At 38.7% G+C, this 18,865-nt stretch overlaps 1 protein-coding gene across 2 annotated transcripts in view; it reads left to right on the forward strand.

The window, feature by feature from the left end:
- Nucleotides 1–18,865, forward strand: part of SLC7A4 (solute carrier family 7 member 4) — a 174,137-nt gene that overhangs the window by 124,000 nt on the left and 31,272 nt on the right. For both annotated transcript variants that reach the window (XM_053702074.1, XM_053702073.1), the window contains exon 2: nt 10,253–11,315. In XM_053702074.1, coding sequence (XP_053558049.1) covers nt 10,334–11,315 — 982 coding nt within the window. In that variant the 5' untranslated portion in view covers nt 10,253–10,333. The remainder of the gene's footprint in view (nt 1–10,252; nt 11,316–18,865) is intronic.

Here is an 18,865-nt window from a genome sequence, read left to right on the forward strand (position 1 = left end):
TGGTTCCTTTTTAACCCCCTGTTCACCGGACTGCTGAATAGAGTATAACTTTGTACTCCCTTTGATCAGCCAGTCCAATGAGAAGTGCTCATTAAAATCTCTAGCCAAATTAAGCTTGAGGTGCACGAGCAATGCTTCCTAAAATAAATTCACAAATTCTGAGCTTTCAAATATGGGGTAATCTTCGGCCATACTGTACGCACTTTTTAGTACAAAAATGAATTCTATAGGGCTTTGATTGGGCTTTGATTTGGCCCTACATTTTTTTAGGGCTTTACTAGGGACCTTATTTTTGAGGCTGGAGTGCCCCCTATCTGCCCTATATTTACTATGGGGAGACCCATACACTACACCTGTACACTAGTACTACGTGTGCTATTTGTGTAGCTGGCTCTGCCCTCTGACTCACTACTAGAGCTTCCCCCCCTCATAAGAAATATAGCAGTTTCTCCGAATTTATAACCTGAGGTGACTGTCTATTTGGGAGGTGTGTTTCTGACCCAATAGGGGTCTTTGTTTAAATTCATCCCTAATATTCTGCAGTTCATTTCTCATCAATTCCTTAAGGGATTTAAAATTATCTGCATTTTCCTTATTGCTAATAGAGGGGTTTTCATTATGACAATACAGCCTTTTAAAACCACTTAACTCATTGGCTTTGTATGAGTTGTTTATTTAAATCTTGGATTTTAGCTAGTAATTTTTGGTTATGCTTATCTAAGGTGGCCATGAAATGTAACAATTTCATTTTCGGCTATATTTAAATTCTCCACATTTGATTGATGAGCGAATATTATTGTCTAACTCCTGCAATTGCAATTCCTTTCCTATAAGGTGGAGGGACATTTCAACAATAATGCATATTACGAGAGGCCAAGATTTTAGTACTAGTTCATCCTGTTTTTTGAGATTTTTGCATTGATTCATTTTTAATAATTCTTGGAAAAATTCACTTTTTTCATTCCACTTTCCATCATTAATAGCAATAGTTTTAGCCTTAATTGCAAGGATATCCATATAATCATTTAAATCACCTGCAATATTACACCTCTTTTTAATCTGGCCTATAATGTCTATCTTAAGGAGATCGCCCTGAGTGAGGGGTAATTTTGGGGAACATATTTCAACACTGAGTATAGCTTAATTTGATTCACTTCTAGTAACAGATATTATTATGTTGGCTTAGTATTTGGTAAAAAATTTAAAACGTTAATACAATTTTGACCAACAGAGAGAGAGAAAGAAATACATTTTAAAATATTAATATCAATTTTGAAATAGTAATAATATATATATATATATATATATATATATATATATATATATATATATATATATTATTAATTTGTAAAAAAAAAATTCTTCTAGATAATAATCTCTATTTACTACAAAATATGTTATATCAATATGATAAATATAATAATCTTCTAGCAGTGCCTCCAGATATTATGTCAGTATATACCAGGGTTATAATACATTTATTTATATTATTCTTTAAAACAACCTCCAATTAAAATGTATATACAAAACAATTGAAATGAATAATTATTCCTAAATTCTTTAGATTACTTAAAATGTATATACACATTGAAATATATTAAGTAGAGACTAGCTTTAAATCAACTATGCACGCTTATTCTGTTACAATATTCTATACAACAGATCATAAAAAAAATATACCTTTAAAATTAACTTTACACACAATAATCGGTTTAAAATACCACAATAAAACACCAGAGTATGGACCGTTAACTTAACAATGCTTAGTTAGACAATATAACAAAATACTTTAACATCCAATTGGTATGCCAATTTATATGAGCTGAAAAAAACTCTTATTTAGCTACAATAAGGCAAATTCTAATACTGTGTGTATATATATATATATCTCAATAACTAATTAATTTATGATATTAAAATACAAAATTCTTTCTAAACATTAATATGTAATACCAGTATACTTACTACAATCTAACTAAAGCTTTAGAATATCTTTGATTTAAAATATTAAATATACAGTTGCTTATACTTTACAAGATCACCATTTTAAGAATTCAGTTAATATCCAAATATGTCTATCGTCATATGTTTTAGGGGAATTATGCACATTTGTAAGAGAATTAATCTTGATAGTCTTTTATCCACAAAGAGTGTCCCAACGTATCTGTCTTACAGAAAACTGTGTTCGCACACTGGTCTCTCTATAAGCAAAAATGGCAGCAAGCAGGATTGCAACAGTTACCAAGAAAAAATTTTTATTTTCAGAGACAAAACTCCTCCCCATTTCTTAATCATTTGATAGATTTGGATACGCTTTCTTCTCTCATTGGCTACTGGGAAGTGCCATTTTTAACAGCCAAATGCCTTTTGGTTGTAATTCTGGATTTAGGCCATCGGGGGCAGCAGACAAAGACAAACAGTTTCATTTTCAACACTGCTATACAGTAAATACAGTTCTTATATATATATTTATCAAATGCCTATTTTTATATACTTTTAATCTCCTAGTTTTAATAATTTATATGTTCCATATATGGTCCATTTAATATAATTTATTCTGAGTATTTCAAGATTAAACATGAATATACTCCACTTATAATATCTTAAAAATAGTTTAAAAATCATATTTTCTATGAAAAGATTTAAAAGGATTATAATACCTTCATCATGGACTCAATTACTTTCTCAGTTATCATCTTAATATCACATATATACCTTGAGATCAGCAATCAGATGTAGTTTCATATAATTATATCTATATTGGATTACTATCCCATATACATATTTTATATCTGTATATCTCTTGCTGAGTGTATAAAACATATGATATTATTTAAAGCACCAATTATATATGTACTTATTAGATGCCTGAAAAATATAAGAATGTTATCTATTTCGAAACTAGTTGATTAAACAATTTACTTTGATTATATAGCTACTTATTAAGTTCAGCAAATAGTTATCTAATATGTTACTGTGAGGCATTTCTTCTTATATCCACAAATATACATTTTTATACAATACATAAAGTTACAATGCAAAACATGTATTTCTGTTAGCCAGCCTAATGTGTATCTTGTCTTCAAAGGAAATCCAGTGAGCCATTGTGTTAAATTATCATATGTGTCTGTTAGCTTATAATATCTTGAAATTCTGTTAGCTTATCTGAACATAGTGCAGAATATGTCTCCAACACCCCAGGATGCATATTGAGAATCTTCAAGGGGCTGTTTGTGATCTAACATTTGATTACCAAGTAAGTGTTAATTACTATATTTCTGGGCTTTAGCCAGTTCCAAAGAGGTCATCACAGACAGCATGCCTGTATATCTCTACATGGGGTCACCACCTGATAACCTTTATTATAAATTTTGGGCAGGAAACTCCATATATGGGAGTTAAAACTTGAGAGTGTCATTCTAAGACTTTACAGGTGTGAGTTCCTTTATTCTCAGATGTTCTGTTAATCAGGAAAAGGGATTTCATGTCTGACCTCAGATTTGCAATACTCAGAATGTATTCAGCGATAAAATGAGCATGCTCAAATTTAATATTTGATAGATTCTATACTTATTTTATCTTACATGTTTGGCGTTGGGTTCTGAACACCTTTTTGCAGGCCTACAACTAGTCTACATGTTTTTACATGACTTTTAAATGTTTTTTGATAAATAAAATCTATTTTTGTTTTTAAGATTTTTCTCACAGTATATATTTTTTCATTTCTGGAGCTGCGGGATAACAAAGTGTCTTTACTATATATATATATATATATATATATATATATATATATATATATATATATATATATATATATATATATATATATATAGTATATAGTATTAAAGAATTATTGTATACAAGTGTGTCAGGGTACCTGTGAATGTCAGTAGAATATATATATATATATATATATATATATATATATATTCTACTGACATTCACAGGTACCCTGACACACTTGTATACAATAATTCTTTAATAAAATGAAAACATGAAGAAAAAAAAGTTTGAGAACAAACTGATAGTGGAAATGAATTGGAAAGTTGCATGCTCTATCTGAAAGTTTAATTTTGACTTTAGTGTCCATTTTATATATTATATAATAATAAGAAATGTATCTCTTAAACTCTTATCTCATGCAGAATTTGTCAGAACACTCTTTCATTACAGTAGTTCAAGGTCATGTTACTTAGATAATCCAGAGTTTATTTCTTAGCATTTTTATCGCTGTTATTATACATAATTTTACATGGTCTATTAGCAGTCAGGATAAAGTTGATTGTTTCACAACTCGGCATATATGAAAAATGAAAATCTGCACACTGTGGATCCTCTCCAACTTTCCAAACTTATTCAAAAACGCCTCCCCCACACTTCCACGATATCCTGCCCTGACCTTGCTACAATCTACTATAACAATACTTTCTCCTCTGCACAGCTCCAACCCTGGCACTCTAAGCAAACACGCTACCTGCAAAAATGCTCCAGTGCTGGTGAACGTGCCTGGAGGAAATCGTTCTCTGAACCAGATTTCCTCCACTATAAGTTCTTACTCCTCTGCCATTTACTTAGCCAAGCAAACCTACTTCTCTTCTCTTATATCTACTCACTCCTCAAACCCTAAACGTCTCTTCTCCATTTTCAACTCTCTCCTCTATCCACCTGCACCACCCCCTTCATCTGCCTTTAGTGCTCAAGACCTGGCAGACTACTTTTTTCAACAAAACACCATCCGAAGTAATATCCCAACACAAGACTGCAACCTTCCATCTCCGTCCTCCAGCTACCCCCTCCACCACTATCAGCACCTTCCCCCAACTACTGAGAATGAAGTGAGCTCCCTATTGTCTTCCTCACACCTCACTACCTGTCCACTTGACCCTATCCCTTCACATCTAATGCCTTCTCTGTCTTCTACCCTCACTCCAGCTCTTACTCACATATTCAACCTATCCCTTACTACCAGTTCATTCCCATCTTTCTTCAAACATGCAAAGGTCACCCCCATCCACAGAAAACTCTCCCTCGACCCCAATTCTCCTGCAAACTACCTCCCCATTTCACTGCTTTCACTAGCTTCAAAAGTCCTGGAAAAACTAGTTTTCCATCGCCTAACCCACTTCTTGTCCTCCAACTCATTGCTTGACCCCTTGCAATCTGGCTTCTGTCCCGAACACTCAACTGAGACTGCCCTCACCAAGGTTACTAACGATCTTCTTTCTGCTAAAAACAACGGCCACTATTCAATACTTATCTTACTTGACCTGTCTGCTGCCTTTGACACCATTAACCATCCCCTTCTCTTACGGACTCTCAGCTCCCTTGGGCTCTCGACACTGCCCTCTCCTGGATCCACTCTTATCTCTCTAATAGGTCCTTTTCTTTCTCCTTTGCTGGTGGCAACTCCTATCCATTTCCTCTGTCTGTTGGAGTACCTCAAGGCTCTGGGTCCTCTACTCTTCTCTATTTATACTTCCTTACTGGGTAAACTTATCAGTAGCTATGGCTTCAACTATCACCTCTATTCTAATGATACTCAGATCTACTTATCCACCCCTGCACTCTCTCCTTCTGTTCTTTCTCACATCAGTGTCTGCTTATCTGGCATTTCTTCTTGGATGGCCTCTCACCACCTAAAAATCAACATGTCCAAGACTGAGCTCCTTCTAATCCCCCCCTCTAATTCTACCACGGTTTCTAACTTTTCAATCACTGTTGGTGACACCACTATCTCCCCATTACCCCAAGTCAACTGCCTAGGAGTTACACTTGACTTCAATCTGTTCTTCATACCCCACATCCAATTCTCTCTTCATCCTGTCTCAACCACCTACGCAATATCTCCAAAATTTGTCCGTTTCTGAGTGCTGAAACTACTAAACAGCTAATCCACTCCCTGGTAATTTCCTGACTTGATTACTGTAATAACCTACTAACTGGCCTCCCTCTCTCCCGCCTCTCCCCTCTTTAATAAATCTTAAATGCCTCTGCTAGGCTAATCCACCTCTCCCGACGCTCTGTATCTGCTGCACCTCTCTGTGAGTCCCTTCACTGCCTTCCCATTCACAGCATAATTAAATTAAAAATTCTCACCCTGAGCTACAAAGCCCTTACCAACGCAGACCCCCCTACCTGTCCTCTCTCATCAACAAATATGCTCCAGCCCGCTCCCTAAGATCCAACGCTGTTGGCGCTTTATAAATAAATAAATAATAATAAAATTGAGTTTGGGTAAAAAACTGTGAGTATAATTTACAACCGCCTAGATTTAGAGTTTTGTCGGTAAAGACCCGCGTAGCTAACGCAGCTTTTTTTCCCAACGCACCCTTAAAACAACGCTGGTATTTAGAGTTGTCTGAAGGGCTGCGTTAGGCTCCAAAAAGGGTGCGTTGAGACGAATTTACTGCCACTTCAACCCTCAATACCAGCGTTGCTTACGGTAGCGGTAAGCTGGAAAAACGTGCTCGTGCACGATATCCCCATAGGAAACAATGGGGCAGTTTGGGCTGGAAAAAAACCTAACAAAAAAGCAGCGTTAAGCTCCTAACGCAGCCCCATTGTTTCCTATTGGGAAACACTTTCTAAGTCTGCACCTAACACCCTAACATGAACCCCGAGTCTAAACACCCCTAACCTTACACTTATTAACCCCTAATCTGCCGCCCCTGCTATTGCTGACACCTACATTATATTATTAACCCCTAATCTGCCGCTCCGTACACCGCCGCAAGCTACATTATCCCTATGAACCCCTAATCTGCTGCCCCTAACACCGCCGACCCCTATATTATATTTATTACCCCCTAATCTGCCCCCCCCAACGTCGCCGCTACCTTACCTACACTTATTAACCCCTAATCTGCCGACCGGACCTCACTGCCACTATAATAAATGTATTAACCCCTAAACCGCCGCACTCCCGCCTTGCAAACCCTATAATAAATAGTATTAACCCCTAATCTGCCCCCCCTCAATGTCGCCGCCACCTAACTTCAAGTATTAACCCCTAATCTGCCGGCCGGACCTCGCTGCTACTATAATAAATGTATTAACCCCTAAAGCTAAGTCTAACCCTAACCCTAACACCCCCCTAAATTAAATATAATTTTAATCTAACAAAATAAATTAAATCTTATTAACTAAAGTATTCCTATTTAAAACTAAATCCTTACCTGCAAAATAAACCCTAATATAGCTACAATATAACTAATAGTTACATTGTAGCTATTTTAGGATTTATATTTATTTTACAGGCAACTTTGTATTTATTTTAACTAGGTACAATAACTATTAAATAGTTATTTACTATTTAATAGCTACCTAGTTAAAATAATTACAAAATTACCTGTAAAATAAATCCTGACCTAAGTTACAATTAAACCTAACACTACACTATCAATAAATTAATTAAATAAATTAACTACAATTACATACATTAAATAAACTAAACTAAATTACAAAAAAAAAACCCCACTAAATTACAAAAAATAAAAAAAGATTGCAAGAATATTAGGCTAATTACACCTCTTTTGCCTATAAAAAAAAATTCAACCCCCCCCCCCAACATTAAAACCCACCACCCACATACACCTACTCTAACCCAAACCCCCCTTAAATAAACCTAACACTACCCCCCCTGAAGATCTCTCTACCTTGAGTCGTGTTCACCCAGCCGGGCAGAAGTCTTCATCCGATGGGGCAGAAGAGGACATCCAGACAGGCAGAAGTGTTCATCCTATCCTGGCAGAAGAGGACATCCGGACCGGCAGACATCTTCATCCAAGCGGCATCTTCTATCTTCATCCATCCGACGAGGAGCGGCTCCATCTTCAAGACCTCCGGCACGGAACATCCTCCTTCCCCGATGACTACCCGACGAATGAAGGTTCCTTTAAGTGACGTCATCCAAGATGGCGTCCCTCAAATTCCGATTGGCTGATAGGATTCTATCAGCCAATCAGACTTAAGGTAGGAAAAATCTGATTGGCTGATTGAATCAGCCAATCAGATTCAAGTTCAATCCGATTGGCTGATCCAATCAGCCAATCAGATTGAGCTTGCATTCTATTGGCTGTTCCGATCAGCCAATAGAATGCAAGCTCAATCTGATTGGCTGATTGGATCAGCCAATCAGATTTTTCCTACCTTAATTCCGATTGGCTGATAGAATCCTATCAGCCAATCGGAATTCGAGGGATGCCATCTTGGATGACGTCACTTAAAGGAACCTTCATTCGTCGGGAAGTCGTCGGCGAAGGAGGATGTTCCGCGCCGGAGGTCTTGAAGATGGAGCCGCTCCTCGTCGGATGGATGAAGATAGAAGATGCCGCTTGGATGAAGATGTCTGCCGGTCTGGATGTCCTCTTCTGCCCGGATAGGATGAAGACTTCTGCCAGTCTGGATGTCCTCTTCTGCCCCATCGGATGAAGACTTCGGCCTGGCTTGGTGAACACGACTCAAGGTAGGGAGATCTTCAGGGGGGTAGTGTTAGGTTTATTTAAGGGGGGTTTGGGTTAGAGTAGGGGTATGTGGGTGGTGGGTTTTAATGTTGAGGGGGTTGTATTTTTTTTTTACAGGCAAAAGAGCTGATGACTTTGGGGCATGCCCCGCAAAAAGTCCTATTAAGGGCTGGTAAAAGAGCTTGTTACTTTTTAATTTAGAATAGGGTAGGGACCTTTATTATTTTGGGGGGCTTTTTTTATTTTATTAGGGGGCTTAGAGTAGGTGTAATTAGCCTAATATTCTTGTAATCTTTTTTTATTTTTTGTAATTTAGTGGGGGTTTTTTTGTAATTTAGTTTAGTTTATTTAATTGTATGTAATTGTAGGTAATTTATTTAATTAATTTATTGATAGTGTAGTGTTAGGTTTAATTGTAACTTAGGTTAGGATTTATTTTACAGGTAATTTTGTAATTATTTTAACTAGGTAGCTATTAAATAGTAAATAACTATTTAATAGCTATTGTACCTAGTTAAAATAAATACAAAGTTGCCTGTAAAATAAATATAAATCCTAAAATAGCTACAACATAATTATTCGTTATATTGTAGCTATATTAGGGTTTATTTTACAGGTAAGTATTTAGCTTTAAATAGGAATACTTTATTTAATAAGAGTTAATTTATTTAGTTAGATTAAAATTATATTTAATTTAGGGGGGTGTTAGGGTTAGGGTTAGACTTAGCTTTAGGGGTTAATACATTTATTAGAGTAGTGGCGAGGTCCAGTCGGCAGATTAGGGGTTAATAAATATTATGTAGGTGTCGGCGATGTTAGGGGCAGCAGATTAGGGTTTCATAGGGATAATGTAGGTGGCGGCGATGTGCGGTCAGCAGATTAGGGGTTAAAAATATTTATTATAGTGGTGGCAATGTGGGGGGACCTCGGTTTAGGGGTACATAGGTAGTTTATGGGTGTTAGTGTACTTTAGAGCACAGTAGTTAAGAGCTTTATAAACCGGCATTAGCCCAGAAAGCTCTTAACTACTGACTTTTTTTGGCGTTCGGAGTCTTGTCGGTAGAGGGTCTACCGCTCACTTCAGCCAAGACTCTAAATACCGGCGTTAGGACGATCCCATTGAAAAGATAGGATACGCAATTGGCGTAAGGGGATCTGCGGTATGGAAATGTCGCGGCTTGAAAGTGAGCGTTAGATCCTTTCCTGCCTGGCTCTAAATACCAGCGGGCGGCCAAAAGCAGCGTTAGGAGCCCTTAACGCTGCTTTTGACGGCTAACGCCAAACTAAATCTAGGCGATAATGTGCTATATGACAAAAGTATTTTAAAAACAATAATGTATTATCCATACTCTGCTTGGATAATACAACTGGTATTTAGACAGCAATGAAGCATTATTATAGTGTTATTTTAGGTTACAAAGGCAGTGGTGGGATTCTAAAATTTTAGCAAAAGGTTCTGATGGGATTCCAAAATTTTAGCAACAGTTTCTGATAAGATTCTGAAACAGGTTCTCTAACTTCTCTATAATACATAACATTAGGAAATTTGTGCTGCAATATTAGAACCTTTACACATTTTCTAAATTTTACAAAAAGGATTTTAAGAACTGGCTGAATCCCACCACTGCACAGAAGTATAGATCTCTGTTGTGTTATGTGGAAGTAAAAGCATTACAGTATGTGTTTAAGTTGGCTACTAGTTTTATTGTTAAATAATGTAAGCATTCTTTAAACCTAAATATAAATATCCAGTTTACAAGCCAAAAACTGTTTATCTGTTTTTATTATAGATTATCCAGTGGGACTCATGGAGAAGATGTTGAGATAATCAGATAATCAATTGGTAAAGAAGGACACTTTAAAATATCAAGATGGTGAGTCGACTGCCATCTGCTTCAGCTCTGGTTCGTTTCTGCCAGAAATTGAACCGAATCAAGACCCTTGAAGATGACTTGATGGAAACATCCCTAAAACGTTGCCTTTCCACTGTTGACCTTACACTCTTGGGTGTAGGAGGAATGGTGGGTTCTGGCCTTTATGTGTTAACTGGAACGGTTGCCAAAGAGATAGCAGGTCCAGCTGTGGTTATATCTTTCCTTTTTGCTGGTATTGCCTCACTGCTTGCTGCTCTTTGCTATGCCGAGTTTGGGGCCAGAGTACCAAAGACAGGATCTGCTTATATGTTCACATATGTTTCTGTAGGGGAAATATGGGCTTTTCTGATTGGATGGAATGTCATCCTGGAATACATGATAGGTGGGGCTGCAGTGGCAAGAGCCTGGAGTGGATATCTGGATTCCATGTTTGACCACAAGATAAAAAATTTCACTGAAACCCATGTTGCTGCTTGGAACGTGCAATTCCTTGCTCACTATCCAGATTTCTTGGCTGCCGGAATTTTGCTTTTTGCCTCAGCATTTATTACGTTTGGGGTCAGAGTATCCTCATGGGTTAACCATATTTTTGCTGGTATTAGTATGGCAATCATCCTGTTTATTCTAATATTTGGATTTATCCTTGCACAACCAAAGAACTGGAGTGCTGAATATGGTGGTTTTGCACCATATGGATTCTCTGGCATTATGTCAGGGACTGCTACATGCTTTTATGCCTTTGTTGGTTTTGATGTGATAGCTGCTTCAAGTGAAGAAGCAAGGAATCCTCAAAGAGATATTCCAATTGCAACAGCTATTTCTTTAAGCATTGCAACAGGGGCCTACATCTTAGTGTCTACAGTACTTACTTTAATTGTTCCGTGGAGCACTCTGGTACCAGACTCTGCACTTTCCGATGCATTTTTTAGGAGAGGTTATTCATGGGCAGGATATATTGTAGCAGCTGGTTCCATCTGTGGTAAGTAAAAAGGTTATTAAAATACAATGTATAATATAATTGCCAAATGAGCCAGTAATTCTTGTATTTGTATGTTGCTGATTCCAGGTAAAAGTTTTTAGAAAGTTCAATTTACATTCAGTGTATAGTGACATCTAAGAAAAAAAGACTTTGTTTTAAACATTACATAGTAAAAGTTAACTTTAGAAAGTTGTTTTGAAAGTTATGCATTTTCTGTCATTCTGTTATAATAATTTTTTTTTTTACATAAAGTGTTGAGAGTCCATGAGGCATTACTCCTGGGAATATAACTCCTGGCCACTAAGAATAGGCAAAGATTCCCAAACTCCAAGAGCACTTATTCATTTCCACCTCTCTGGTATGCTAGTCTTACCTTTGCCTGCACAGGAGGCAGATGAAGATTTGAGGTGCTCCAGATTCTTTGTTTAGAGAGGTCCTCAGACAGATTTGAGGCCAATTTGTCCCCTCAGAGAGCTGCTACTGTGAGACAGAAGCGAGATTGGAGTATGGCGCAGTGACCTAATCACTCCCAGTGAGAAGTTTGTCAGAAGCCTGTCACAGGTGTTGCGTGGACCAGTCCCTTAGCCGCCTCATATTGGGTCAGCGATATACTCCACAATTAAATACTCTGCTGTAACCTTCACAGCACTGAAGGAGCTCTCTACTCTACTTCTGCAGTGGGTAAGTGCAATAGAGTGGGTGCAGTTCAGGTTAGTAAAAATCACATATTGCATTCACATAGTCCCAGGCTATTAGCAGTACATTATAGCCAGGGACAATTATGAGACAGATTACACCCGGTTCACATACTCTAGATATGGATAAGGGTATGTCTAGCGTATGGAGGAGAACTGTACTGGGGAACCTCTTAGAATTTATAACTGATATTTTTATCTGACTATTTTTAAAACACCACTTATTTTTCATTACTTATTCAGCAATAGCACTATTCAGGCAGGCTCTTTACTGTCTGTACACTTGCATAGAGTGCTCCGGCTCCAGTTATTCAATCTGTTTACTCAAACACGCTACTGACTCGGGATATGTCTCTACTACTTAACAGAGGTGGATGGTGCCATTTCCACCTCTGTTAAGCACACTTCTATTCCCTTAGAAAAACCTAAATTATGCTTACCTGATAATTTCATTTCCATCGTGGGGAGGAGAGTCCACTGCTTCATGCATCACTTGTGGGAATTAAGAACTTGGCCATCAGGAGGAGGCAAAGACACCCCAGCCAAAGGCTTAAATACCTCCCCCACTTCCCTCATCCCTCATCCCCCAGTAGGAGAAATATCAGGGTATAAATGGTGCCAGAAGAGCAAAAAATAAATTTAGGGAACAGGCGGTTGCAGTGGACTCTCCTCCCCACGATGGAAATTAAATTATCATGTAAGCATAATTTTATGTTTTCCATCTAAAGGGGAGGAGAGTCCACTGCTTCATTCATCACTTGTGGGAACAAATACCCAAGCTCTAGAGGACATTGAATATAGAGAAGTTGCAGAGGCCTCCTGCGCCTTCCAAAATACACAACGAATAAGGACGATGTCTGTCTGAACTCCTTTGTGGCTTGGAGATAAAACTTCAAGGCTCGAACCACATCCAGATTATGCAGTCACCTCTCCTTCGAAGAGGAAGGGTTAGGACACAAGGAAGTAACCACTATTTCCTGGTTAATGTTACAACTCGACACTACCTTGGGAAGAAATCCCAAACCGGTTCGCAAAACGGCTTTGCCAGCATGAAAAACTAAGTAAGGAGGCTCAAATTGTAAGGCCGCCAACTCAGAGACTCTGCGTGCCGATGCAATAGCCAATAACAACAGGACCTAAGAGAATTTTAATGTCCAGGGCATACATAGGCTCAAACGGAGCCCTCTTCAAGACCTTAAGCACCAAGTTTAAACTCTAGGGAGGAGCCAGATTCCTGAAAACTGGTCTAATCCTAGCCAGAGCCTGAACAAAGGACTGAATGTCAGGAAGTTCCACAAGCTTCCAATGCAACGGTACCGATAAAGCCGAGATCTGTCCCCTTAGGGAACTGGCAGCAAGACCCTAATTCAGACTATCCTGGAGAAAGGCCAAAATCCTGGATACCTTTACTTTATGCCATGGGTATCCTCGTTCCTCACACCAGGACAAGTAGGTCCTCCACACCTTGTGGTAGATGCGTCTAGTGACCGGCTTCCTGGCCTGGACGAGAATGTTAATCACTTTCCGAAAAACCTCTTTTGGCTAAAACTAGGCGTTCAATCTCCACGCAGTCAGCCTCAGAGAATCCTGATTTTGATGTAGAAAACGGCCCATATACAGAGATGGCAGAAGCTCTGTTTATTCCAAGAAAATTGTTTCTGACAAGAAGTCACAGTTTAAGGTTGGAGGAAAGGAGATTTAATCTCCTGCAACGGAAACGTTTTTTCACTGTAAAAGCAATAAAATTGTGGAACTCATTACCAAAGGAGGTAGTGAATGCCAATACCCTAGATACATTTAAAATAGTCTGGATACATTTCTGTATATAAACAAAATTCATGGATATAATTGCTAGTATTAAATGGGTCACCTTTTACTGGGGTTATTTAAGCTTAACTGGAGCTTTTTATTATTTTAGATTTGTATTGGTTGACCTCGATAGACTTCGGTCTTTTTTCAACCTTATCTACTATGTTACTATGTTTGAACTAACAGATCCTTGTGACAAGTTAACTTCCACGGTGGATATGACATCATCACTAGATCCGCAAACCACGTCCTCCCCGGGCACGACGGGTGGAGAGACCATTCCCCTGGATAAAACGTCTGTTTGCTCAGAAAATCTGCTTCCTGGTTGTCCACACCTGGAATGTGGATCGCTGAGAGCAAACATTTGTGAGTCTCTGCCCATTTCAGAATCCGAGATACTTCCTTCATTGCTAGGGAACTTCTCATCCCCCCCCTGGTGGTTTATGTAAGCCACTGAGGTGTTGTCGTCAGATTGGAATCTGATAAATTGGGATGACCCCAGAAGGGGCCAAGCCTTCAGAGCGTTGAATATCGCTCAAAGTTCCAGAATATTTATAGGTAGACTTGATTCCTCTTGTGTCCATCTGCCTTGTGCCTTTCTGGCACCCCAAACGGCTCCCCATCATGATAGACTTGCATCCATGGTTACAATCTCCCAGGATGGTCTCAGAAAGGAAGTCCTCAGTGAGAACTGGCCCAGTCGGGTCCACCAAGACAGGGACTCCCTCAACAGTCTGCCCAGAGATATCTGCTGGAACAAATCTGAATGATCACCATTCCATTGTCTCAACATGCACAGCTGCAGAGATCTGAGATGAAACCTGGCGAATGGAATGACATCTATGCTGGATACCATGAGCCCGATTACCTCCATACACTTGGCCACAGATGTCCTGGAGGATGTCTGCAGGGCTAGACAGTTAGACACAAGCTTGCAACGTCTCTGGTCTGTCAGAAATATCTTCATTGCAGAAGAATCTAGTATCATACCCAGGAACTCCACCCTGTTGCTGGGGACCAATGAACTCTCTCCTTCGTTTATCTTCCACCTGTGGGATCAAACTAGGAGAGCTCTCGAATGATCATCCACTAGACTGTAGGACGGAGCCTGGTCCAGGATATCGTCCAGATACGGAGCAGCTGCAATACCTCTGGCTCTCACTACACGAAAAGAGCTCCCAGAACCTTTGTAAAGACTCTTGGGGCCATCGCCAGACCAAAAGGAAGGGCCACAAACTGGAAGTGCTGGTCCTGGAAGGCGAACCTTAGAAATTTTAAGTGATCCTTGTGGATTGGAACATGAAGGTAAGCAACCTTCAGGTCTATAGTGAATTGCTTCTCCTGAATCAAGATCAAAATTGACCTGATCGTCTCCATCTTGAACGATGGGACTGACAAAAACTTGTTTAGGGCCTTTAGGTCCAGAATTGGACGAAACGTGCTCCTTCTTTGGGACCATGAAAAGGTTTGAATAATACCCCAGACCTCTTTATGCCGGAGGAACTGGGATGATTACCCCAAGAAATGAGAGATACTTCACACATCCCAAAAAAGTGTTTCTTTTCTGGTCTAGAAGAGATGTTTGACAGGAGGAACCTGTCTCTTGGTGGATAAGATTTGAAACCTATCCTGTACCCCTGGGTGACGACCTCCAGGAGCTAAGGGTCTGTACCATCTCCCTTCTAGGCCCCCGCAAAAAGAGATAGTCTGCCCCCTACCTGGTCCAAGGACGGGACTTGTCTGCACGAAAGGGACGAAAAGTAGATCCCTTAGGTTTGGCTTTCTTATCCTGAGGTAAGAAGGCACCCTTACCACCCATGACAGGCCAAAATCTTCCTCTTGAATGGTAGAGAAAGCAAGCGAGACTTAGATGTCATGTCAGCAGGCCACGATTTTAGCCACAGAGCCCTGCAAGCTAAAACAGAAAACCCTGACGTCTTTGCATTTAGGCGAATAATCTGCATGTTAGCATCACAAATGAACGAATGCGCTACCCTTAAGGCTTTGATTCGATCCAAAATCTCCTCGAGGAGGGTCTCCACCTCGACCATTGCTGATAGTGTATCACACCAATAGGTAGCCGCACCAGCCACCGCAGCGACAGCCGCTAGTTTTAGATAAGGAGGGAGTATCTTCCAACATTTCAGAGTCCTCCTTAGCTTGCGCCTTTATTACGGACTTGATTATAGATTAAATGACACCTTTATATGCCAATGACTGGGGAATTTACCACCTCCTATTACCCGGACTACAAGAAACAGCTTTCATCTCCTCCTAACACATGTCGAGAAAGAGGAAGTTACAGAGGCCACACCCGGTCACATGGAATGACATGCAGGACCGCCCCCGCACTGAGCGAAAGAAGTGCCAAAAAGCCCACCTCAAGCTCGCTCTAACTGTTCCACAATGACAGAGCCTCATCTCACACAAGTGCAGCAAAAAACACAATAAACATTATTATGTATATTAAAATCCCCCCTGTTCAATAACCCCCTTCGAAAGGGTATTAACCCTAGATTCTATACAGATAAAAGGAGTCACACTGTGACCCTGTCTTCTTGCGTTATCACATATACAGTACATATAATGAAACGATCTTACCATAATCAAAGCCGTGGAACAGGAACATGGCCCTTCAAGTGTGACAGGTTAGTAGCGTCACTCCTGACATGGACTTGAGAGAATAAAAGCAGGCAGCAAAACTCGTCAACGCTGATTGCTTAAGGAGCTGTTAATATGAGTCGGGATGGTTTCGTAGAAGAACTCCCCCTGCATCTCCAGACTCTAACTTTCACCCTTGCTCTCACTGAGAGGCTGACCGGATTACTTAAAACTCCAGTCCCAATGCGAAGAGTACTACCCTCCATAAGAGACTACTCCGAATCTTCCGACACTTCTCTGCCAACCTCCTGTGACGAAAGGCAAAGAATGACTGGGGGATGAGGGAAGTGGGGGAGGCATTTAAGCCTTTGGCTGGGGTGTCTTTGCCACAAGTGATGAATGAAGCAGTGGACTCTCCTGGAAATAGTACTTCTTTTAAGAAAGTTATAGATTTTTCACAAAAAGGCTTTTCAGCAAACAGGCTTCTTATTCAGCTCAGCATTGCTTGTGTTTTCTGCAGCTTCTACTGTTTGGTGTGACAGTTTATCTGATCAGATTTCAAATAACTCTATAGATGACTATAAATAATAGACCCTTTCGAAGTAGGAATGAAAATTTATTTTTTATTTTCGGCGATTACGTCATATCAGCCAACTCTCAAATATGGACGGTGCATGATCCAACAATGGTAGCAATAGTATTTACGATTAGTTACTGCCAGTGGTGGGTTTGGAATTCAATAAAATTACGGAAGGCGATTTCTCCTAAAAGGTGAAACTAAGAAGCGCAATACTAATTACAAAAAGATCCAAAATACTGTGTATTGATATGGCTATTGCAGGTCACTTTTTTTCTGTATTTAGTGTCCCTTTAAAGACTGTGATAATCTTGCTCTATATTGTATTTTTAAACTTGTTGGGACTATATGTCTGCTACGTTTTCTAGAAGCATTTTTGCAACAATTCTGTAGGCTACACATTGTAGCCGTTTGAAGTAGCATTTTGTATTTTAACAGCATTTTAGCAACATTTAATTTTTTTTAAAGCTCATTGTTTAGCATATAATAATACCAGTGGTTATTTGATATTTAGAATTGCTCCCAATGCTATTTTGCATGCCTTTATTTTGACACTAATGAATTTTATTAGTTAATACATTTATATGTTAAGTGTTTTATAGGCACGCTCTCAATTCTTTACAAAGGACTATTTAGAGCAAGTTACATTTAGAACACGGGCTATCCCAGGCATGTTGAAATATTTGGCCTTTCTGCATTTCATGGCCACCAGATCATTCCAATCGGTTTCAAGTGTTGTAAGATAAGGACACCCTTAGCCCTGGTTGTAGAGGAAGCTCTTATAAACACACTCTATATATACCGTAGTTCTCCCAAATACGGTTAATAAATGGATATTAAGAATTGAAAAAAAGAGTGGCGCTCCAGAAGAGGTGCTTAAAGAAAGGGAACAGAAGTTGCACGATAATTATTGCAATAAATATTAAAAGTATTTAATACGCTGCATATATAGGAAACATGCATTTAACAATAACTCATAAATAAGAAACAGAAAGTTGTGTCCACAACTAAAATGTATTAAAAACGTTTCAAAAATCTCATATAGGGATACATAATAGCATCGTCTAAAAAAACGTAAAAGAGGGTTCAGTCTATGCAATCGGCAAATATGAAAGGTTAAAGACCAAATGGTATAAACACTGCAAGTCAATAAAATCCTCAACAAAGTGTTCATTCAAAGTATTGAATTAGTGCCTTACCGGACCTCCGATAGGTATTACTACTGTATTGGGGTAGATGTAATGGAGACCTTCTGCTCCTGACAGCAACTCGGCATCTTCTAACCGCTGTCCGTTAGAGGTAATCACATGACCCTCACTCAGTAGGCCTATCAGGTAACCGGTACGTTGTAAGGCAAATTTGGTTTGAATATTTGGAGAAGTTGCAACTTGTAATTCTAAAATCTATCACCTAATGTGCCAATAGATGTTTGTAATCCACAATCTTCAATCCTGCAAAGGATACAATGAGTCACTTCGACACGTTTCGGCTTTGAAACAAGTCTTTATTAAGATGACTCGTTATCTCTTTTGAGCCAATATTATAATAAGATTTAGTCTTAAGTGTATTCCTCAATCAGTGTATCTTAAAGGGATAATCCTCTTATTGGAACTACAGTACAATCATGTTCATACTATCAAATATTGCAGGCAATATATAAAAAACACTTAAAATATTTTGATATGTTTTCAAAAATTCAAAACACACACACACACACACACACACACATATATATATATATATATATATATATATAAATATATACTGTATATATATATATATATATATATATATATATATATATATATATATATATATATATATATATATATATATGTAAATTCAAACTACACATGAAATCCCAAGCG

The sequence above is a fragment of the Bombina bombina genome, chromosome 2, assembly GCF_027579735.1.
Source record: "Bombina bombina isolate aBomBom1 chromosome 2, aBomBom1.pri, whole genome shotgun sequence".
NCBI classification, from domain to species: domain Eukaryota; kingdom Metazoa; phylum Chordata; class Amphibia; order Anura; family Bombinatoridae; genus Bombina; species Bombina bombina.